The sequence below is a fragment of the Lepisma saccharinum genome, chromosome 1, assembly GCF_977018435.1.
Source record: "Lepisma saccharinum chromosome 1, izLepSacc3.1, whole genome shotgun sequence".
NCBI lineage: Eukaryota > Metazoa > Arthropoda > Insecta > Zygentoma > Lepismatidae > Lepisma > Lepisma saccharinum.
Window position 1 is genome coordinate 64,213,830 of NC_139229.1, and position 24,839 is coordinate 64,238,668.

General features: G+C 36.2%; 1 protein-coding gene across 1 annotated transcript in view; it reads right to left on the bottom strand.

Moving 5' to 3' along the window:
• Nucleotides 1-574: 574 nt before the first annotated feature.
• The window catches only part of gwl (serine/threonine-protein kinase greatwall), a 49,896-nt gene continuing 25,631 nt past the window's right edge, over nt 575-24,839 (bottom strand). Inside the window, exons 7-13 of the mRNA XM_083132031.1 lie at nt 23,036-23,142; nt 20,154-20,298; nt 16,590-17,530; nt 8,158-8,326; nt 6,995-7,108; nt 3,224-3,436; nt 575-2,749 (exon numbers count right to left, since the gene is read on the bottom strand). Of these exons, the coding sequence (XP_082988157.1) occupies nt 2,703-2,749; nt 3,224-3,436; nt 6,995-7,108; nt 8,158-8,326; nt 16,590-17,530; nt 20,154-20,298; nt 23,036-23,142 (1,736 nt within the window). The 3' untranslated portion in view covers nt 575-2,702. The remainder of the gene's footprint in view (nt 2,750-3,223; nt 3,437-6,994; nt 7,109-8,157; nt 8,327-16,589; nt 17,531-20,153; nt 20,299-23,035; nt 23,143-24,839) is intronic.

Sequence of the window (24,839 nt, forward strand, 5' to 3'; positions counted from 1 at the left end):
TATGTATCCATACAATACACATCACACACACACATTACCAAATTTCCTCAAGAGAAAAATATGACAATAAATACTCCCTTGTCCCATATCCCAACAAATATACAAAATTCACCCAATCTGCATCACCTCCTCCACCTTAAAATACCAGTACCTGTATTCATTTTTCAATATCAGGGATAAAATTTACCTCAGTGAAATATCAACATCCCTAAGTCTAGAGTTCATAATCACCGTTCCTCAGCCTACTTAAACAGCCACATTACATTTAATGATTGCTTCTGGGTAATTCGCATCCATCTATGGCCCACATCAGGAAGCGTTGGGAGAAAGCCCACGTATCTTGCATAAATGAATGCACAAAGTCTTAGGGAGCTTTCAGACGGATGTGACAATCAACACAACAATAACTGGACATGCCAGAGTAGGCACTTCCTCCTCCAATATACAGGGTGTCCATAAATTAAGTATCTATTTTGTTGAAATAGTGATTTTACTCGCAATGATTTTCATGGATGTTCGTTACACATTACTTTCCACATGTGCATCATCCACATCATGACACACTTCCCATCTGTTGGTAGTGGCACGAAAGACGTTCTGGAGCATTGCCAGTGTTATGGTGGCAGCAGCTTGTGTAGTGCGGTTTCGGAGCTCCTCCAATGTGGTAATGGGTCAGGTGAACACACGTCAGCCAGATGGGGCACCATTACATTATGCCTTAGATGTCTGCACATTCCTGAATGCTCACTTTCCTGGGAGATGGATTTGGTGCGGGGGACCCCTGATGTAGATGGCATTTTGCCCTGACATCACCCCCACGACTTCATTGTGTGGGGATTTATCAAAGGATGGGTGTTCACCTGACCCATTATCACATTGGATGAGCTCCGCAACCGCAACCGCCATAACACTGGCAATGCTCCAGAACGTCTTTCGCACCACTACCAACAGATGGAAAGTGTGTCATGATGTGGATGATGCACATATTGAAAGTAATGTGTAACGAACATATACCATGAAAAACATTGAGAGTAAAATCACTATTTCAACTAAATAGATACTTAATTTATGGACACCCTGTACTGTCCTAGGAATCTCTGGAGCAAGTGAACAAAAACAAGTCTGTGCGCAAGTGGTGACTCGAGAGGGCTCGACCAATGAACATGTGTGAGAGGAAGTGAGTGCAGCTACTAACTCTTGGCATCAGCGTACACTGCTCTGCTCCACCAACTTACTTCCTCCCCTTAGCTTCCACTATGCGTGGCCTTGCTCCACAGATTCCAGAAACAGAGTATAGGTAAAAAAGCATTCGTTGCTCACGTGTCATCCACAGACTAAGGTGACACGGCCATGCTATTGAGAAAATGGCCCAGCCAACAAGACAGACAACTTTTGCCTCCAGGATATGGGTATTTTATTGCATTTTGTTTCATCATCATTGTTGCAACTAGCTTAAAAGGTGTATAGAAGTGACATTAAATACCCAACAGCAACGACACCAAATGCCATGAATCTTATGCATGTCTTCAGTTGCCATCTACTTTCATTGCCAGCGTTAACTTGAGGATTCAAATAAGACAATGGAAAAGAAGCATGTGTTGTACACATTGCTTTAGAAGAGTTATTTATAATGGATGATATTCAACTTGACGTCATCACGCAGTGTATTCTGGGAAGAAATTGGCCAAACAGATTTGCATGTGTTAAGGAACACATATAAGAAACCTTCTTGTAGCGAGAAAATTTGCATTTATAACCACTTCACACACTTTTCACTGTTTCTGTAGTGCTTCGGAAAAGGTAAAAAGCACACATTCCTCATGTGATCACGATAAGCACACCTCAAATCACTTCAGGAAAGACCATACCCAGAATGCTTACCTGGCATGTTTCACAATGTGGCATGCAGAAATATGAACTAAGTTGTTTTGAGGAACTGCATTACATTACATTTTCAAATGAAGTTACTCTGTAATGCTCTGTTGTAAGTCACTTCATCACAAGAAAAAGAAAATAGACAAACGCTAATTTTGTAACAATTGTTGGCAAAGAAAGACACTACAGTCTTCAAGGTCAATATGTGGAGATTGCAGAATGTAAAATTAATTCTCTTCCCAATTCTGCATGCTCATTACTGATTTATGCTCTAAATATTTGAAAAAAATATATAATAAATAAACAGCAAAGAGACAATTGAATATGATATATCAGCCATGTCAATTTTACAATGGGCATACCCCAAAATGTATTTTCACACCTTGTATCAGCAATAAGTACAACAAAAACACTTTGTTGCAAAACCTTCACATACCTTGTTGCTGCTCACTTATGTACACGTATAAATACATCTTCTTCATATTTACCGAAAATATACAATCGGTTACATTCTGATTAATAAAATGCCAAAACAAGGAATCAACATAGATTCCTTAGACATAAGACTATTCAAATTTTTCCCCAAAAATGTCATTTAAAACATATTTTGATTCTTGTTCTACTGTTCAGCATTTTTTCTAACATTTGAAGATTTTTTTAACAAAAAAAGCTTTAAAATGGGGAGAAGTATAAAAAAATATGTACGATAGCTAAATCACCATAAAACCTGAATTTATCTGTAATAACTTATTGTCAATGACTAGATGCTGAATCAAGAAAATGGCATGAACATTACTGAACAAACTGAGCAAATCATATAAAATGAACTATATTTCAAAATTTGAAACGTTTAGGTGTTGCATGGTGTTTCGAGCTGGAAAGGAAAAAAAAGTGAAGTTATGCAACAATAATTTAAACTGCAAAGTAATATAAAAAAATCAAGTACTATAAATGTGCTTGTGTGTTTTTGCTCTACAGAACTAAAAACTTCAAACTTTGAAACAATATAAAGCAATAAACAATATTACCACTGAAATTTACATAATAATGTTTTAAAAATATTCCTTAAAATGTTTAAATAAAATCAATTGCTAAAATTAACAGTTATTTTGTGTGGAGTAGGGTTGGACAAATATTGATAAATTGCCACATGGAAAATTTACTATTTTTTTTAACCTAATACATACACAAACAACCCCATTACTTGAACTCAAAATTCAATCCTTTTTTGTACCAAAACTATGACACAAATATGTGTCCCTAGTAATGTCTATTTGCAGATCTTTTGTGAACAATTTCAAAGAACACAGCATATCAGATAATGAAAAAAATAATATAATGTGCTTACCTTGAAAATAGGTCGTATCCCTTTCATTATCTGGTTTTGGTTCAAATGGAGCAGTTTGATTTAACAAGTTATTCCAGTCAATTTCAGAGTACAAGTGCATCGTTCTAACGTCTTCAGCTGCAGGGCGTCTTGCTGGATCTAAGGTAAGGAGGCTATTAATAGCCTCTTGAACAACATCAGACAAAGCTTCATCTCCTTCCGGCCAAGTGATGTCTAAGTAAAAAAAAATGTTATAGATAGAGGCATGCTGAAGTATCCTGTGAGTTATACAATTCATGGAAAATTGATTAATTCTGCTGTAAATATTTGAGAAGCAAAAATGGACTCCTTATGCAGGAATAAACTTAATATTCTGGTAATGATTTAATGTTCTTTTAGAAGGGTTATGTTTATTTTGTGTAATAGTGCAGTATTTAAATCAGATTTGGAATTATATTCACATCTTTTAAAACCAAAATGTCATTTGATATGGCACTTTTTTTTTTTTATTTACCAAAAATATGTGCCTCTAGTTATAGATCATAATTTTCTTTACATAATATGGCAAAACGAACGGTCAATCACTTCATATTACATTTCAAAGTTCCATGAAGCCACATTTTAGAGGATGTAGGGGTAAAGCCCCACCACCAGGGCTCGAAAAATCCCGGTCGCCAGGTAGATTAAAAATTTCTGGCGACTGTGATCTTTTCCTGTAATATGTACAAAATTTTGATGATTCAAGTTCAAATTGCAGTAGAGCGTAAGTTAGCAAATGATTTTTTTTTTTCAATCAACATTGTGAACATTCCAGAGTGTCAGTAATAATTTCTTACTCTTTGTCCACCAACACCCCATTTCCTGTTTTCTTGAATTATTTAGCGATGTTTTGACGTTTCAAAAGTTGCACAACCCAAACTTTGAAAATGTATATCATAAAAACCGTAAGAGGTACCGGGTTTTCTGCATTATAAAGTCTCATCCATTGAGATATTTTTCCATGCTTAACCTTTTGCCGCCCAAGGCCTTTTTCACATGTAAGCCTCTATTGCCCGAGCCAATTTTGAGCAAAATGCAGAGTTTCAATTAAATGAGTGTAGATCGGAGGCTAATTGCCCTAGAGAGATGAGTGATATACCGTTCTACGCAGAATGAACCAGAGATTCAGACTATATGAAATTTTTGCAAATTCGGCATATATGTGGCGGGGGGAGGGGGCTAACTCTCAAAATTCCAAAATTTCGGAAAAAAATATTTGGTTCCCCCACCCTCCCCCCAAGAACAAAGTACATGACAGTGTCGACATGCACATGGAAATGATCGCTGACATGTAAGGAACACAAAAATATTTGCATTATTATCATATGACCAATGTAACTTGAGTTGTACCCCCAAAAGGAATGGTCGGCATGCCACTGATTCAAGCTTCAAAATGCAGCGGTACCTTGAAATGACTATAGCTCAGAAACTAAATGCCCTAGAGATATAAAAGATATACTGTTGTACGCAAAATGAATCACAGATTCAGACGATATATAATTTATGCACATTCGGCGTATACATGGAGGGGGAAAGGGGGGAAATCCCCTGAAAATACTTTTTTAAAAATGGGGTTTCGAGCACTGCCCACCACATTCTCACTTTTGGCATTTTGAAGGTGCTGTGATCAGTACCATGCTCCAGCTGCCCTCCCCCCTATTGATTCATTTTTTTAGGCTGGGTGAACCCCAGAACCCCTACATGTAGGGAACAAGCTGGAAAAATTCCTACCTTAGATAACCCACCCCGGGAATCTAATCCGGGTCTACTACATACCATACTGACTAGATCACTGAGGCTCCATTACATTTCAAAAGGTTTCATTAATTTCATTTTTCTCATGAAAAACATTAAAGCATTTAATGTGAAGTGATTTAGAAGTATATTATTCTTATTGGATTTCTCCTTTCATGTTGACTTTGAAACTATATTCAATTGGAATCCTACCTGTACATCATGTGCTGCAATTTTTCTTTCAGTTTAAGGTTGTTACAAGCAAACATTTTTCTATCTAATGTTTAGGAAAATCCTAATTTACAAATAAATGTCTGACAAAGGGAGCACGAAACTCTTGAATCATTACATAAGAAAGGTGTTTACCTGTTTATAACACTGTCAATTAATAGAAAAATTCTACAATAAAAGCAGTATGTTTTGAGTTTCAGTTTTAAGTCCACTCTATGCACAGAAAGGCTAACTGGGACTGAACGTACAGTTTAGTGGAATCTGAACTACTATGTGCCTTCACTGGGTATTGAACCCAGGACCCCTTGATTACAAGGTGATGATGTTACCCCTACAACATTGGGGAAGCTGTATATACAAGAAGAAATATGCTACAAATATCACCAAATTTAATTCCATGCTGATCACATGAGTTTGAATTTTATTCACAAAAAATACTACAACTTTAGTTGAATATTATATGCAACATACTTTTGCTTGTGCACTAGTAAACTTCAGGTGACCCATGACAATAGATTTTTACATATTCAAATATAATTACTTACAGTAACATACATTTACTATACTGCACATATACCATTGGCACATAATACTTCGTTCATTTCCATTATACGTTTCATGAATAATATACATAGAAATAAAACTGCTTCTAAAGTGTAGTTTGTTATCTATGGAATTGCTCATATGTCATCAATGCCACTGCATTGCCATTTTTCCAAGTCATTGTCAAATAAAAAATTCAACACTAGCTTTCGAAATAAACATATTTTTTTAGCCTAAAGGGAAAATTATTTACTCCCCTCCACAACTACATGGTACAGGATGGCACAACTAGACCTTTGACAGCCGTCAGGGCAAATTTTTGGAAATTTTCTTCTCCATTCAAAAAACCGCAGTGATAATCCAAAATCTGAAAAATTACATCAGCTTAGAATTCCTTCTAGAGCATTGACGTAAATTTTCGTGTAGTTTGCTTTCACTGTTATCTAGATATTATCAATAGTTTAATAGACTTACATAATCACAAAACTATTGATAATATCTAGATAACAGTGAAAGCAAACTACACGAAAATTTACGTCAATGCTCTAGAAGGAATTCTAAGCTGATGTAATTTTTCAGATTTTGGATTATCACTGCAGTTTTTAAAATGGAGAAGAAAATTTCCAAAAATTCACCCTGACGGCTGTCAAAGGTCCAGTCAAGCCTTAAGAATATAAACAGCATATAGTATTTAATAAAAATTAGGGGAATGCATATTTTGTTATTGACGAAAACACGAAATATGAAATAACACATTGCAGTGTTAATTTTTCAAGTTTTTGGAAGGTGTGAGGTGCATTTGACTAACATGATTTGTCACAAAATGAACTGTAAAATGCGAAATAAACATTTACAGACATGACACCTTGTGAGGTCTGAATTATCCTGTGAATTATGCAAATAATGGAAAATTGAATAATTCTGATGTAAATATTTGAGAAGCAATAATGAATTCTTTTATACAAGAATAAACTTAATACTCTGGTAATTATACAAATGTGCTACTGAAAGTAAAATGTTAATTCTGTGTAATAAGTATTGTTTTTAAACCAAATTTAGGTTTTTATTCAACATTTTAACAACGAAATGCCATTTTATATACAGCTTTTGACCTGAAATATGCTATGATTTTGTACTGAAACCTTGATATTTTATTTACCATAAATATGTGGCTCTAATAATAATTAACAGATACATAATTTCACTGTGCATTTGAGAGAGAAAACATTAATAACATGTGCTTACTTCTTTCCAAAATGTTGTTGAACACTGCATCAGGAGTTTCATCATTGAAGGGTGGAATTCCTGTAGTAAACTCATATAAACATACTCCCAGGGCCCACCAATCTACTGCAGGACCTAAAATAAAAATATGTAAACAGAACTAATTAGTACAAACATCAATGTACTTCTGCAAACTTCAGAGTTCATGGGTTTTATACATTAAAAAGGGTGCTATGGAAAGAAAGCAAAATAAATTTGTTAATTTATAACTGCTTTTGACATTAAAATGTCTCAGTTTTTTAACCAAATTTCTGAAGTACTGTTGCCATAAATACATGCACCTGAAAATTGTTAGTTGACGGAGTGCAAGAAAGTACATTCTAAATTAATTTTTTTTCAAGACATGAATTAACCACATAGACCAACTTTTACCATATACATTTTGCATGTGATATTCTTATATTGGGTGCATTGCCCCACCCCCCTCTTACCTCCCTAGCAATTTTTTTGCAGCACCTTGGCTGATGTGAACATGACATAATATTGTTATTCGGAAATACTTTATTTTCGATTTTATATGGTGGATTATTGAGATGGGTAATGCTGCCAGATCTAGACTGTGAAAACTAAGAATAAGTTGGCATAATTTTAAAGTTAACAGTAATAGCAGCACCTCTCCCCCCCCCCCCCTCTTGACACCTAGCATTAACCTAGTAGGCACGTTCTTGAGCTTTCAAATATCTAGCTCCTTGAAAGTCAGTTTTAACTTGATTTAAGGTGAAATTTAGCTCTTTTATACACATCAGATCTGGCAACACTGCTGTGGACCCTCATGGGAGTATTATTTTATTCACTCTCTTGGAAATATCAAACTTCCAATTGCGTAAAAAAACATATGTACGAAAAGAGAGGTGGCTCAAAATTATGTTACCGGTTGGAAAAATCAAAATGACATATGAGATCCTGTAAATAATTATTCACAATATTTTTCACAGATCGTATCTGGCTTACCAGATAATAAACTTGAAAAACTGCTTCCACTTCCAACATGGGGAGAAATTCATGTTCTCTTTTGCCTTGGCCTTTTTTTTTCAGTAGCACTTCACATCTCAACGTTATTGAAATAAATGTCCACCTGGTGCGAAAATGTCCCTCATAGCCTTAATTAGTGAACAAATGCTTACCATGTCCTTGCCTCAGTAACAATTCTGGTGCTAAGTAATCGGGTGTGCCTAATATGCGCTGATCGCTTACACCATCCTGACCTTTCCCCCTACGAACAGACTTTGGTGTTCGATACGGAGTGCAACTGGGAGTTCGAGGAGGATGGACTGGGCTGAAGGCTTCCACACGCTGTGTACAGAAATTATTTAATATTATCAAACAATATCAATGTATGAACACATTTTGTTCCACTTCACTACACACCATCAGTTGCAAAGCATCACAAGCTAAACGCATTGGATAAACAAAAGAATTGAGAAAAAAAGCAAATACACTGCTGAAAATACAATTAAAAAAATGTCATTACCTTCAAAGCTTCGAACTAACACACATCTATTGAGCACTGGTATTTCAATTAGCTTTGGAACTACAAGGAAGAGTCAAATGAAAACCTTAATTTGTTTTTGTTTCTTATCTAGCCAATTTCTGTAAGTAGGGTTCAGGGTTGCTACGATTTTTTGAAAATGAAATTCCCTGACATTTTCAGATTTTCCAGTCCAAAAATGAAATTTTTCCAGACATGTTTATCATCATGATTTTTGCTTTTGAACCTTTTTTTTTTCAATACATAATCCATTAATAAATTTGAATATTCACTTTCACAACTTTTTTTTTTAGCAAATTTCATTCTACACACACAAGAACACGTGAAAATTCCAAGAGTAGAATGTAAAATTACAATCGACGTCAAATGTATTGCGTGCTACAATCACGTGCATCTAGCCTTCAGGCTAAGGTAACAGAGGTGCATTATTTCACCATAACAGATCTCTATGAAAAGTTCATAAACGATACACAATTTTTAGTTTTCTGGCGGATTTATAGTGTCGCAAAAAATGCTGCATCTTTGCTTACATTTATAAGTACACAGTATCTGGAGAAATTTTTGTTGCATATAGGAATTCTATAGGAAATACCAACAAGACTAAGATCTATAGACGATAACCTCATCTTCACCAATCTTTCCGACAATTATGATCATATTATTAATATACTTTAGTTATCAATCAGATATTTGGACTGCAAGTTTTACTTTGATATTCTTTCTGATATTTAGTATTATAAAAGTGAACATTTACTACAGAAATTCGAAAGGAACCATAATTTTGTACAAGACTGAGAATCATAAGAACTAAAGAAACAAGTTTCTAAACTGAATCTTTTTTGGGAGTGGAATCACAAGAACCGAATCCAGAAGTGGAAGTGAACTGCTTGTTCAATTTGCAACTTTTTCTCTTGCAGATTCCAAATTGCACGTAAATTAGAGACGATCTGCAAAATTCCCTGATATTTTCCTGTTTTCCAGATGCGTAGCAACCCTGAGGGTTGCACAAGTTTGCTACATTTTAGCACAGACCTATTGGTGATCTACATATATTTTCAAGTTTGAGTTAGTGCCTGTATACCTCAAAAATACTAAGTCTTTGGGGTTCACGTGCAGTAATTTATGAGCCACTGCAAAGGCCTTTTCCACCCATCTGCCTGCGAACTGAGGCCATTGTCGAACTTTTTCCTTCATTAGTAAACTTGCTGGTGTGGTAAGCATGCACAGAGATATTGAATTATCGGGCAAGAAACCACTGGTGCAAAGTGTGTAGAGGATGCGCCATCTTTAAAATGACAAAAAATATGTTTTGAAGCTCACTTGATCCATGTTGCAGCCATGAGATTGTCTTATAAATAACAGTTGATACCTCATGCAAATATGAGCTGCATACAGTCTGTCCTGTAATATACTGTTCAAAAAAAGTTTTGCATATAACAATTTTTCTTATTTTCTGCATCACAGAAGCCACACATGTTGATACCTCCAAGTAAGGCAATGAAAGTACAAAACATAGTTAAGAAAATTCTGAAAGATATAACCAAAGAAACAAAGTTGTTTTCCTAACCAAAGTAAAATGCAACAAAAAAATCACCAAAGGGTTTGTGGTGGGTGAGGGCAGTTTGCAATGGCACGTTTCAAAAGGTGTCGGGCGTGTTCAAAACAATTAATATAAAGGGAGACTGCTGGCCAGTCCATCTGACGGATTGCATGCCTTCGAAGGAAAAGGTCCACTGAATGGGCACAGTGAGGACGAGCATTATTGTCCACCAACATTCCACACAAATGCCCTAACGATGGGTCGAAGAACACTGGCCCGTATGTCTGTACATCCATAGTATCCTGTATGTGAACCAATGGCATCCGACAACCCAACATGATTCCTACCCAGAACAGTGCCGAACCACCCTGTTGCTGGAAGCGTTCCACGATGAACGATTCATTGAAACACTGTGCATTTGATCTCCAGACACGTATAGTGTTGTCATCGGGGTGCAGACTAACCCGTACTTCATCTGTAAACCGTGTTTGTGACCACTGTTCCTGGGTCCACTTTTCATGTTGTCTAGCCCATCTCACTCGTAGTGCCCTATGTCGTGCAGTGAGTCGGGGAACCTTCAAAGGTCGACGGGCATGAATCCCTATATCGTGCAGTCTGTTTTGCACCATTTGGGTGGACACCATGATCCCTGAGGCCTCACGGAGTTCCTTCTGGAGTTGCTGTGGACGTAGGATGTCTGCACGCAGACATCTTGTCTTGTGCAACAACCGTTGTTTTGCGTGGTCCTTCTCTGAGCCTATCTGCTATTGAATGGGTCTCGTGGAATTTCTTCCACGCTCTAGAAATGTCACTTTGATTACAGCCTACCCGATGTGCTACGTCCACTTGTTTCATATCTTCCTGTAGTAGAGTCACTATTCCGATTCTATCCACTGCCGAAAGTGTGTTTCGTGGCATTTCTAAAATGTAAACTCACACCATGACAACCATTACAACGTTCCTTGAGATGTCCAGTGCTTCATACTCCTCCTTCTCACGAACTGCAAGACAATCGGTGGGTGAATCACGAGGTTAAAATATGAAACATGCTTCCAAACCTGGCCACAGACATGTGCCTGCTCTTTTGTGTGTTGAATTGGCCTTCGGTTGATGTGTGCGCTTCAAAGGTATGGAGATTTGTGGCATCAGTGATGCAGAATATGAAAAACTTGCAATATGGAAAACTTTTTTTGACCAGTATATTTGTCCGACTTTTAAGGTTTTCATTTGACTCATGTAATACATTGTGTAGAAACACATATGCTTGATAGTGATACTAGTGAATGGTGCTTCAATGATTAAATGCTTTGTACTGCCTTAACTCCGCCAGTTAAAACAAGGCGTTAATAAATAAATAGGGGAGACCGGGGTAATTAGAACATGGGGTCATTGGAACATGTTAATGTAGAATAATTTAAAACGAAGAGACTGGTGTAATAACATTTCATACCTATGTACCTACACTAAACCTACATGCAGAAAATTTGTTATTGGAATAACTACACAAAAGTAAGTTTTATTTGACTTTTATTATACACCTGCAAAAATGATGTGACACATGTTTGGTGTTTCTCTGCTTCTGCATATACTGGATGTGAATGAAAGAACCCTTTCAAAATTTTCTTCACCCCTATAATAAAACATAAGGGCGCACATCATTTCATGTGAGTTTGGTTGTCTATGGGCAATTTGCCTGGTTTTTATAAGCAAAGTTCTTATTACCCCAAAAATTTCTGCAAATGGGTTATTAGAACATTGCGTAATTTGCTTGATTTCGCTTGGGTATACTAGATTGTACATGTAACTATTAGAAGTTTTTTCTTTACTACATTGTAGAATGGCCTGTAACCTTTCAAATAAATCATAGAACACTGATTTTCATTCACACATATTTGCTTCACAGCTGGGAAATTGAACTTTATGAAAAAAAGACGTTAACTTGGGATTTTATTTAAACAAGCATTGATAACTCCAGAAGAAGTAGAGCTATTGTGTTCAAATTTGCAGGGTAAAAGGGACATTTATATATGATGTTCGTATTACCCCAACAGCAATCTAAAGCTATTCAGTTGAAATTTCTAACTTATGTTCCATTAACCCCAAATGGGGTAATTGGAACAATTTTATGGTGTCATGACAATTTTTTTTTTTTTGGACGAATATTTGCAATGCAGGTATGGTCATTATTTTTTTCAAAAATATGCAAAATATGTCCTTTTAAATGGTAGAAATTTTTAAAAAATCCATCAGTAACTTTCTGAGTAATTTACAGTGGAACTTCTACAGGCTGTTTCCTGTTCTAATTACCCCGGTCTCCCCTAAATAATAAACACTCAAAGTTTCTTCTTATGTTGTACATTTCTTACTTTACATCATTTACCTTTTAGGCTAATGAGAATGAGTGATCATTAGATAAAATTGATGAAGGGTGAATCACAAAGAAATTACACAGGTCAGGAATCAAACCTTGGACCTTCAGTGGTGAGATCATGAGTAATCCACTCAGTTGAGGATAGTTAAAGGCAATTTCTGGGAATCTTGACCTTGCATAGTTTCAACTCCCCAAATTTCATGAAAATCCAAGATGGTCAACACGTAACTGTGTTGATTTGGAATGGAATAATTTCTCTTGTAGTCTACGGTGTTATTACAAGCATAAAAACACAGTTTTTCGGTGTGACATTTCAGGAGAACACACGCTTTCTTCATCAGATATTTATTTTTAGTTTGATTAGATACAGTTATAACAATGGTTACCATTTTTTAAACAAAAAGGTGGGAAGCTTCGTTCATTGCAGAAGAACACTGGAATAAATTAAACATTGAAAATGGTAACATAGACCCACTATGGAGTTTTCTTTTCACAAGTGGAATAAGCCACCATCTTTAAAATTTAATGTAACGGAAAACATCAAGAAACTCTGAGAAAGCAATGATGATTTTGAATGCCTGATGATATTTGGGATTCATAATTTTTAAATAATAATAATGTGATCAAAATTTTTCTCTTATATAAAACAGACTGCTTGTTTTAACAATTAAGTTGCTATATTACAACAATGTAACATTGACAACATCCAGTGTATAACTGATTCTCTTTTGTTTAAAAATTCTCAACCATTCTTATAACCAGCCCTGGCCCAAAACCATGGTCCTTTGCGATTAGTCCACTCAGAATTAGTTCACTTCATCAAATGATTTACTAAATCTCATCAATTTACATTGTCGAGTTCATTATTTGTGTTATTTTTGGTTTAGGTTCAACATCTTCTCCGAAGAGAAAATTATGAACTTTTCTTTGTTTTCCTTGTCCCTGTACATCCAGGGTCAAGGAAGTCAGCAATAAGGTGTATTATATACAGTGTACACCTATAGATTGAATTGTATCTTCTCCAAATATGATGTATAAAGAAACAAACTGCCGGATAACTGAGGTGAGTGTATATTTTTATATTACTATTATAGTTAGTGGAGCCACAAGCAAGGAAACCTGCGCAGACTCGCAACTCCTGTGCACCGTACTCCAGTGTGGAGGGGAGGGGAGAGTGGAGCAGCTCTCTTATAACCCGAGTTGAAAGGAAGAGGAGGAACGTGCGCGGGGACTTTTCGACGAAGGTTCTTTTTCTTGTAGTCGCTCTTATAAGGAAGGGGAACTGTGATTGGACATTCATCTATTTTATCACTTCTTCATCATCTCAATTGACTTCAATGGCCGGAAGAGCAAAGTAAATTTATCAAATATAAATGCAAATACCTACAGTTTAATAAATAACCAAAATAGAATGAAAAATTAGCAGTTTGTATTTTTATTGCTTTATGTGAATATGTAGAGAAAAACGAGAGAGAATTGTACACCAATGGCAAAAGAAATGGTAGGCGAATTGTCCATCAACATTTTCTTCCAGTCTGTTTTCCCCAATCTGGTGATCACAAATTGAAATAAGCAGAGGACAACTGCTTTCCATTATTTAAAACAACACACGACATAGAAAAAAAATGAAAATAACGATGGACAATTTGCCTACTATTATCTATCTCTTCAAGAATAAAAACACATCTAAATTTAGAACCACACTAAGGAGCTTGCTAATGTAACATTTGTTATATAGATTATTTGTGTCATATTTTCCATTAATGGACATTAACTTTAAAACTTTTTCTTATTATTACAAAATACACTACATTACTTCTTAACTTTCTTAAAGTATTATTGTTTTTACTAACTTAATAGATAAAACTAGACTATAGGTTAATTTCCTTGTATTCAAAATTAGACATTAATATTATTGACATACCTCATATCATAGTGAAACTTATACTTGTATGATCAAGTGAATGGAACTCAATGAATTAATCTTTGTAGTTGGCTGTACGCCTTTAATTTTGTTTTAAATTAATGTTTCAAGAAAACTATATTTCTGCCCTGAAGAAAAAAGTATTGATGGATTGAAAGTATTCCAATCAAAATTTATGTGTCTTTACTCTTTACAATTCGTTTAACTCCATTACATGCCCGACTATGAGTAATTATCCTTAGAAGCTCACAATTCATCCACCTTTCTCCAATTCATATTTCATATGATTGTTAAGGACTGCTGCTGCGAGACTTCATATCGCTAATTATTCACACTATCTATTGTCACGATTAATACTACTATTCATTTTCATTAATTTCTACATAATTCCCACATAGGTATGAGGATGAGTTTAAATAAATATACCTTGTATCATCTTAAACTTAACTTCCGACATGCAAATGAATGATACTATCATTGCTTCAAATGTTCAAGTTATGAAATATCAAATTTATTGCTTATTTGCACGGCATAAATATATGATTAGAGGATGAGAATGTGAATATATTTTACATTTTATAACAATTAACAGTTTGTCAGAAACATAAGTGGAATGCAAGTATCATCATTTGTTAAAATATAAACATGCACAAACATGTTGTGCACTGAGGGAAAAATACAAGTGCATAGCATAGTGCAAATATAGCATACATAAATGCTCATTTGAACTTTTCTTTTCTGGTATGCACAGCATATTATGTTCAACGTACTTGGAAGATGTATCTTGTGCTGCGGTATCTAGAAAAGTCGGGACCGGGATCGGAAAGAAAAATTCCGTCCCGATCCCGACTTCAGCAAATGACTTCCCTACTTTTCTGGATCCCGAGCAGTCGAGAAATACCGAATGGTCATTTTAAAACAATATTAATTCTTGACGTTTTCTACATTGCAAGTGTCTGGAACTTATGGGAAATTGTTAGTTTTCATTCCAGATATGCAAAGACAATCACTTAAGGTGAAAATGACGTGTAGAATTTGAGATTTCCAGAGCCTTGGGAAATTTCGAAAATTTCCCATCCCGAATGTCGGAATTTAAAAGCAATTACCGTTCCGGTCAATAATATTCTGTCCCGCATAACAATAAGTAGCCATCGATATTTATTTTCAATTTGTCTGAAGCCACAGAATGTAAATGGGTGGAAATGCTCATTTGTGTACTCGATTTTGTGTGTCCAGTTTCTGGCATGGTTTCCTATCTGCATAGTGCAACACTAGCACATAGATTTGGAATTCATTTCATGGATAAATTCACCTCTTACCGTAGTTTCGTCATCACGAGTAAACAACGGATTGGCCCAACCTATACTTCTAATAACCTTGCTTATAACTGTATCTTTAATCAAACTAAAAATAAATGTCTGATGAAGAAAGCATGTGTTCTCCTGAAACATCACAATGAAAAACTGTGTTTTTATGCTTGTAATAACAGTAGACTACAAGAGAAAATCCTACAATGCAAGCAATGTGTACATACAAGAAAAATTATTGGAATGGAATGACTAAAAGGTGATGTTCCGTATTTCCGCATTGCAAATTTAACTAATTGAAAAAAAAAAAAAAAAAAGAATTGCCACATGGACATACGGAACATCACCTAAACAATATTGAAACTGCATTTACTGCACCCATCATGAATAGTTATTCTGTTTTCTTATTTACTTTTACATTCCTTGTTTTTAAAAAAAAATTGAAAGGAGAAATTTTTAGTCATGAGGTTTGTGTTATTGACCTATTAAAATGCCACATTTTGAATTTTGAAAATTGACAGAATCATCTTTCCTTGGAATAACTTTTCAAACTGTCCCATTTTTCCCTATTAGGTTATTCCGCTGGAATATTCATTAAATGAACTTATTTTGTAAAGTTATTGACTGAAAAGAATAATAAAGTTATTGCTTGTTCTTCTAACTTGATATCAAGAATACTGATTTCCAAGAGGGGGAGGGAGTCAACCACCTCATTCGACACACCCCACCCTCGTCTGATGCCCATGGTTATGTTACTGGCAATGCTTAATGAAGAGGAAGGTAGGACATAATTTACAGTGGGTGTGGTAAACGTGGTTTTAGTAGCGTACAAGTGACAATTTGACAATTCTTACTAGTATATCTACAGCAGGAATAAAGGGAAAATGAATCAGAGATGTATGAAGTAAAGAAAATAATATCTTACCAAACTTATGTCCATTTTAACATGTTCCTGAGCCGAGGAATCTACCTCCATCACAGACCCGATACTCTTCCTGTCACACGGTTCCTCGGTTTCGGTGAAAGATGGAAGGTCAAAACGAGTTGCCTTCGCTGGTTGCAATCCATTTCCTTTCTTCAACTTCTGCTGTGAAATTGACAACACAGGAGTGGAATGAATTTTACTTGCCATCTCTTCACTAAGTTCCCACAGGGACCTACTTTCACTCTTCCCATCATCCTTTTTGTTCTTTTTTATTTTAGGTGTGGTAAAACTCACGGTACAGTTTCTGAAATTGCCTTCGTTGTCGATGGATTTCATTGAAATGCATGAATTTTCACTATCGCAAACATTGGGCGGTGAAATTTCCGTGAACCTCAACAACTCAGGAGTTCTTTTAATGTCCTTTCGCTTTGGCGTTTTGTGGGTGATACCGAGGCTTACTAGTTCCTGCGTGAGGTTCGTGTGAGACCCATCTGGTGATTTGAGATGCGACGATTGAGAACTCGAATTTCTTTTCCGCTTGGTGCCTTTGTACTGATCAGGCAGCTTAAAGGAACACGTGGAGGACACCTGTGTTGGCGACAGCAGCTCATTAACGTTCGAGTTCTCGATGTTATCACTCTTTTGGTGCAACGTCACATTGTCGTCACTTCCATCGTGGCTGCTGCAAGTTTCGTAAATGCTTGACTGACTCGAGTTTCCTACATTTTCTTCACTTGACGCTTCTTGACACTTTTTACCAAGATCAAAGCTGTTGTCGGCCGACAAAAACATTACTCCGGAGAGATGGGTACTATTTCTGCCACTAATCTCCATCATAGAGACATCTTTTGATGTGACTGGAGTTCGACAAAATTTTTCTCTGTCTTCTTTAATTCTATACTCCATATTAATCCTAAATGGTGGGTTTTCATATGTAATATCTACAATAAATAAATGCATATATAGGACAAAATAAATACATCAGAATATTAAAACAATCACATATTAAGATCTCAGACAATGGAAATGGCAGTCAAAGGTGAACAAAAAAGGTTTGCAAACATGCCAACAAAATTATGTTTGAGAAGAGCTGAGGTAAGACAACTGCTTGTACTCTTACCAATTCGTACTGATATTGATACTTGAAATTTGAAACAAGTGAAAGCAGTTTGGAAAATTTATAGACCTTAACATAAAATTTCCATTGCACTCACGCTTTTTTAAAATTTGCTTTAAAATATTCGTAAGTTTGCATGAGATAATGATTTAATAACACAAAATCCATATTTCCCCACAATGTTGTTGCAAATATAATACTCTGCAAAACTACTGTGTGGCATTTTCACAGACTCCAGAAGAAACTTCACTCCAGAAAAGTATGGGCAGATAGACTAGTATCTATTTTGACTCAGCCCTAGTTTATAGTCCTTGGAAAGAGCTTCATGACAGAATTATATATTCATATTCATGTAAATATCTTCTTCTGCCACATTATATCATCAAGCTGTTTTTACTTAAAAAAATGGACAATAACATTAAAAAAAACATGCCACGTGTTTCTCACCCACAAGGACAATTACATGAAGCCCAAGGAATGACGTTTCTTTTGATGTTACTTCTTGCTGTGCTTTTTATTCTTCCCCTAGTTATTAACAGATAAGGGCATGGTCTTAAAACTACAGTTGGGAGCTGAGAAGACTGCGAGTGCAGGGTGAGGTTCGGGGTGAACGGGGAGGAAGTGTGGAGAGGGCAGCTTCCACTTGGTGTTCAATTTTTCAGTGTTGCCAGACATGCAGAATTCCCTGTAGGAAAGGGTGAGAATCTGATAATGGAATCGGGACTTACAGTGTGAGGTGCAGTCTGGCGTTCGGAACCATTTGTGAACCTCCAGCCACGGGACATCTCAAAGATCAGCAACGGCATAGGAATTCACACTTCTTCCGTGTATTCGGAAATAAATTTGTTTTAAAAATCGAATGAATGTTCTGGCGTGTGTGTATAAGTAAATGTATATGTATACAGCAGACTATATCTAGTAAACTGGGTCGCTGAAGATTAACTATCAATAGAATTAACATGCAACAAAAAGTGGGAAAGCCGGCTCGGGGGTTGAGCAAAGGTTTATTCAGAATTTTTTATTTGAGGGGTGCAAGTTTGTGTTTATGAGTGTGAAAAGGTATACCGTACTTAGAGCCAAAATGACCATAAATTTGTCCTTTTATAAAAATTGTGTGGGGTGTTAGGGCGTAGTGTGGGGTGTCACTGGGGATGAGACAATACAACTTCATGTTCCATAATCCGAAAGTTGCAGAAAAGCGATGCTACATACCAAAATGTAAAAACAAACGAGGGAGCAAATGTACTACCCTGCATAAGTTAAAATTAATTGATCCATGTCCAGGAAAGAAGCATTAACAAGACGCTAGGAAATACACAAAAAGCACACACACACACACCCTTACTTTCTTAGTCACGTTGGAAGCAGATTGCTTTGATTTGTGAAGTTGTACTCCATTATTAGTATTTCTTTCACTTGTTACTATGTAACATGTTCCATTCATTTGCAATGAATTTTCGTACCATGCCTTTTTTATTTATGCCGCTGCCACCCTGAAAAGAAGACGAGCTGGCTGCACACGGCGACAACAGGCAAGTCAGTTTCGCATTCCTCAGCCTCGCAGTCTTCTCAGCTCCCAACTGTAGTTAGTATATCATGAAACAGTAAATTTTTAAATGAAAATACTGAACAAACAAAAAACATGTTATAGAAAGATGTAGACCTGTAAATTAGAGTGAAAGTACATAACAATTATTTACTCAAAACACATTATTTTTGAGCCAAAAGATTCTGAAAAGAAGACGAGCTGGCTGCACACGGCGACAACAGGCAAGTCAGTTTCGCATTCCTCAGCCTCGCAGTCTTCTCAGCTCCCAACTGTAGTTAGTATATCATGAAACAGTAAATTTTTAAATGAAAATACTGAACAAACAAAAAACATGTTATAGAAAGATGTAGACCTGTAAATTAGAGTGAAAGTACATAACAATTATTTACTCAAAACACATTATTTTTGAGCCAAAAGATTCTATTCATACATCTAACTATCATAACCAAAGACTGCATTCAAACAGAAAATAACTGAATAAATAAATTTACATTTCTATCTTGGTTATTTTACATTCCTTTTCTGCCTCTCTAAGTTAATGATGATGATGGGGATGAATGATGAAATAAATGAGTCAATAAGAACATCCAAACTGAGACCACTGGTTTGGTAATATAATATGCTAACCCGAACCACTGCATCGTCTGGGTAAATAAAGTTATTAAAAGTCTGCTAACATATGTAAAATGGCATAAAAAAAATTGTACAGCAAAATTATAGCACAGTGTTCTAGACCAGTGTGTTGAAAGCAGAATATGGTTCATAAGACACAATTTAAACATAAGTGTACAGAAAAGTTATCCTAATATTAATAAAAGTTCTACATATAAAGACATTTTCACACTTTGGAATGCATTTACAACTGCTTCCACCAAGAATAAAAACAGAGAGAGCTTACTTTTCACATTGCTAAGAACAGGTGCAAGATTTATGACTGGACTGCTGCCAGAACCTTTAGATGGTTTCCGGTTTCCTTTGGAGGCTACTGGAGACATGGTAGCATCAGGAACACATGGTGTAAAGCAGATTTCTTTGTTAGTGCTCTAAAAATATAGTTCAATGCATAATTATTAAAAAAAAAAAGAGAAACTATGTTTAAAGATGGAGAATTATGTCAAAGAAGTGCAGTAGTGTGTTTTCTAATTAAATAAATAGTTGTACATATTGGCTGATACATAGAAAATTAAAGAAAATAATTTTACTCAAACAAGACATTCATGAACTAGAATAGGCACAGAAATCAATAGGTTTTGATTGATTGATTGATTTAGTTTATTTTACACCGCGTTTTGTGCCTCTTGGCTAATTTGAGAAGATGGGGATGAGTGATGAAATGGATGAATGGACATTCACAAACAACCAAGCCCGAGCGGGATTCGAACCAGGGACCCTTGGCATCACAGCATGATGTGCTAACCACTCGGCCACAGACATCAATAGAGACCTTGATTTTTCACAGATGTGATAACACTTAAAAATGTTAATTCCTGCATGTATGTACACTGACATGTTCTGAACACATTTTTTATCCATTCAAAATGGTAAAATAATTCGAATCTCAACATATTTTGAGCTTAAAAAATAAAAATAGCATGAAAATACAATGCTGTTGTATTTTAGACTCAAAAAATAAAATTGACCATATTTACGCATGTATAACACGCACATTTTTCAAACTTTTATCCAAAAGAATACTATGGTGATTTCATTATCACAATTCCATATTATTTTTTGATGATCACATTAAAAAGCATTTATAATTAATGATAGATAATATAAAGTTTGATATTTGAGGATGAGGTATGCAGAATGATCAATGCAAGGTACTGATCGCTTTGTCACACGGGGCCCTGGGTTCGATAACTGGTGGAAGCACATAGTGATTCAGATACCACTTTAAACTGTAGGTGCCTCTCCGATGGCGCAGTTGTACCGTCATCGCCTTGTAATCAAGGGGTCCCACGTTTGATTACCGGTGGAGGTGCATAGTGGTTTGGATCCCACTTTAAGCTGTAGGTCCAGTCCCGATTAGCCTCACTGTGCATAAAGTGGACTTAAAACACCAACTCAATCAATCATTAACCCTTAGAGGACCGCTTGTCACCTATAGGTGACAGCCGGTATTTATGCCAAGGACCGCTTGTCACCTATAGGTGACAAGATGCTTTTGCGTGTAGTATCGGACTTTTTGGACACCCTGTGACTCTGATTATGTTTGGATATACATGTTTGAGTTCTGCATGAGTCTAGAGGTATGTGATGAACAATGAGCAAGGTTTAATATCATTTTGGTTATTTGGGGAAGGGTAGGGGGTCAGCTCCGGAATATCACGTTATTGTTGGTTTTTTTTTGCCATTTTCTCATTTCTGGGATATGCATAGGCTCTTCTAGCAAGGAAATGAACCCACGAAAATATTTTTTTGGCTTTCCTTTTCACATGTCAGTGGTAATGAGATGTCATCCAAGTCCTATGCAGGGGAAGGGGGGGGGGGTGTTCAAGGTCACTGAGAGGAGTCATGTCGCAGGCACAAATTATTTTGCAATACCTTTGTTCATTCCCAAGCAGGAATCAGCTTGTTGAATGAGTGTTTTCGTCCACTCAGCCAAGCTAAGCTAAGCTATGCTATGCTATGCTATTTTTGGCTTCAGCTATGTCTTTGTCCAGGCCAGGGAGGAGAAATAGGGGGGAGGGTGGTGGCTGTTTTTCAGGAAGGCATTTGGAAGGGTGAATTCATTGTTACAGCTGCGTTTAGAAGTGGTCGGTTGCGTGATTTTTTGTACGATAATGCCAAACATATCAGGCAATGTGCAGGTACAATTTTACACATTTACGTCATGGTGCAGCCAAATGGGGCGCTCGCGATTTTCAAATTTGGTAAAAAAAACAACATTTTTTTCTTTCTTCTTCTTCTTATAACTCAACAAAACGAGCTATAACTTGTAACTCCGGTGTTCTTAGTTCCTGAGCTAAAAAAAATTAATGTACGTGCGCCGAATTTCAAATTTCCCGCTGGAAAAAACTCTGGAAAATATTTTTTTTCTTGGAAACTGTCTTGAATATTTGCATGAAATTTTGTATGATAATGCGAAACATATCAGGCAATGTGCAGGTACAATTTTGCACATTTACGTTGTGGCGCTGCCGAATGGGGCGCTCGCGATTTTCAAATTTGGTAAAAAAAAAAATCATTTCTTTCTTTCTTCTTCTTCTAAACGATAACGGAAAATCTGGTTTTATGCCATAGTCTTATAGCCCAATGTTTACTGAACAAAATGAGCTATAATTTGTAACTCTAGCGTTCTTAGTTTCAGAGGTATAAAAATTTACGTAAAAGCATGCCAAAATTAAAAATTCCCGCTGAAAACGCCTCGGTCCTTAAGGCATTTACCGGCAAAACACGCTCGGTCGTGTGCTTAAAACTCAAACAGACAAGGAAGGTAATGAGACATTAACAAAAAAAAAATCAACATGAAAAAACTTCTAAATGTAGTACAATTGAAATCAATAGCTGAACATTTGGTGTAAAATGGTATGGGTTCGAATCTGTATGATTGGTACATTTTGTTGATTTTTTGCTTGATTTTACTTCACATTTCTGCCACTTTTGACAAATTGCAAAGATGAGGATGAGTGATGAAATTAATGAAGGGACATTAATTGCACCCATGCCCAAGCCAGGATTTGAACATTTGAACCCCACACCCCTGCCATCATAGCATGCTGTGCTAACCACTCTGCCACAGAAATCGGCCCACACATTTTGTAAACAAATACTTACAAATGATAAGTGTGAAGTCAACGAAAGTAACTGTCCTGGTGTCCTGCTAGGGTAACTTCCTTGACTCATAGATGGTGTGCAGTTAACAAGATCTGACAACTGTAAATCTGAGAAAGAAAAAAAAATCATACTGGTGTTTAGAAGCAAGAATGTAAACATATATACTGATGGACAAAAAAAAAAAAAAACTGACACCTTAATATTTGACATCTGAATTGCAATTACAGTACTTATGAATTACGCTCTCAGTTAAATACTGAACAATATTTATTTCACTTTCGCTGGCTTTTTAAAGTATATATCATAGAATAATTATATCAGCTTTAACATGCACAATAATTTCTGCAACATTTAGTTAGCCTTCGAATCAGAATTATGCGGAATCACAAAAAATGCAAGTGTCCGGTTTTCTTTGTCGAGCATTGTATATATTAAGAATAAATAAACCACTTTGGATCAAAAATAAAGGAATCAGAGATGTATATCTGTTAAGAAATTCAGTACAAGAACTTCATTTCTACATATTTTATAATAAACTAATAAATGTGTGTCAGGGAGAGAGAAATGAGAATATCTCATAATAAAATACAGCATACCATAAAAAAATTGTTCCTTCTAAATCAGCTGATGTGACAAAGTAAATAAACCTGGGATTCTAAAACTAAGGAAAAGAAACCAGTTTTTTTCTCATTAAAAGGGCACAATTGTCAGATGCTTAACAAGGTAGTCTTTATTGTACGAGGGACATTCCGAAAGTAAGTTTCGTCATTTTTTTTCACAGGGAAGCTGTACTACAAAGTGAGAAAACACATTGCCATAACAAAATACAATCTTTCCTGAATTCACGACGGGAGGAGCGAGAGCAGAGGAGCGATGGTGCATGCCCAGAGTGTCGAAGAATAGAGATAAGCAGCAGACCGATGTGCCTGAACTCATTCGAGTGCAAACCAGTATGGCAGAAAGACGTGTGCTGGAAACGTGGTCACAGATGGAAGTGTGGCACGCTATTGTCACACACTAAGCAAACTGAAGTCTGCCATACGACGCAAGAGACCAGGGCTCCTGAGTCGAGGGGTTTTGTTCTTGGACAACAATGCAAGACCCCACACAGCAAGTGTCACTGCAGAACACATTCGTCGTCTGGGATGGGAGACATTGAATCACCCAGCCTACAGCCCCCGATCTTGCCCCATCAGACTTCCACCTTTTTACTGCATGGAAGTCAGCACTTTTGGGACGTCACTTCAGAAGCAACGAAGAGGTGCAACAGGCTTCTTAAATCGCTGGGCACCAATTTTTACTAGCAGGGTTTCTTGAAATTGATTTCACGGTACAACAAATGTATCAATGTTGGTGGCGACTATGTGGAAAAATAGACAAAAGATTGTATTTTGTTATGACATTGTATTCTTCCGTTTGTAATGAAGCTTCCCTGTGGGAAAAAAATGACGAAATGTCCCTTGTATAATATTACATGAACCAGAAATTGTCTAAGGAGAAAGTAATGATTCAACAGGGTGTCTACCAAAATAACAAATACAAAATTCTTGACTTTTTCATGAGCTTTCTTTCCCTTTTCTTGACAGTTCTTCTTAACATTTATTTAACTGCCCCCTACTTAGGTATAGTTGGAAATTAAGAAAATACATACATTTTTATTCAATGATAAAACCCTACCACAAGGCTGGTTAATTGATGGATTTGGTGTTTTAAGTCCACTTTATGCACAGTAAGACTAATCGGGACTGGACGTACAGTTTAAAGTGGGATCCGAACCACTATGTGCCTCCACCAGGTATCAAAC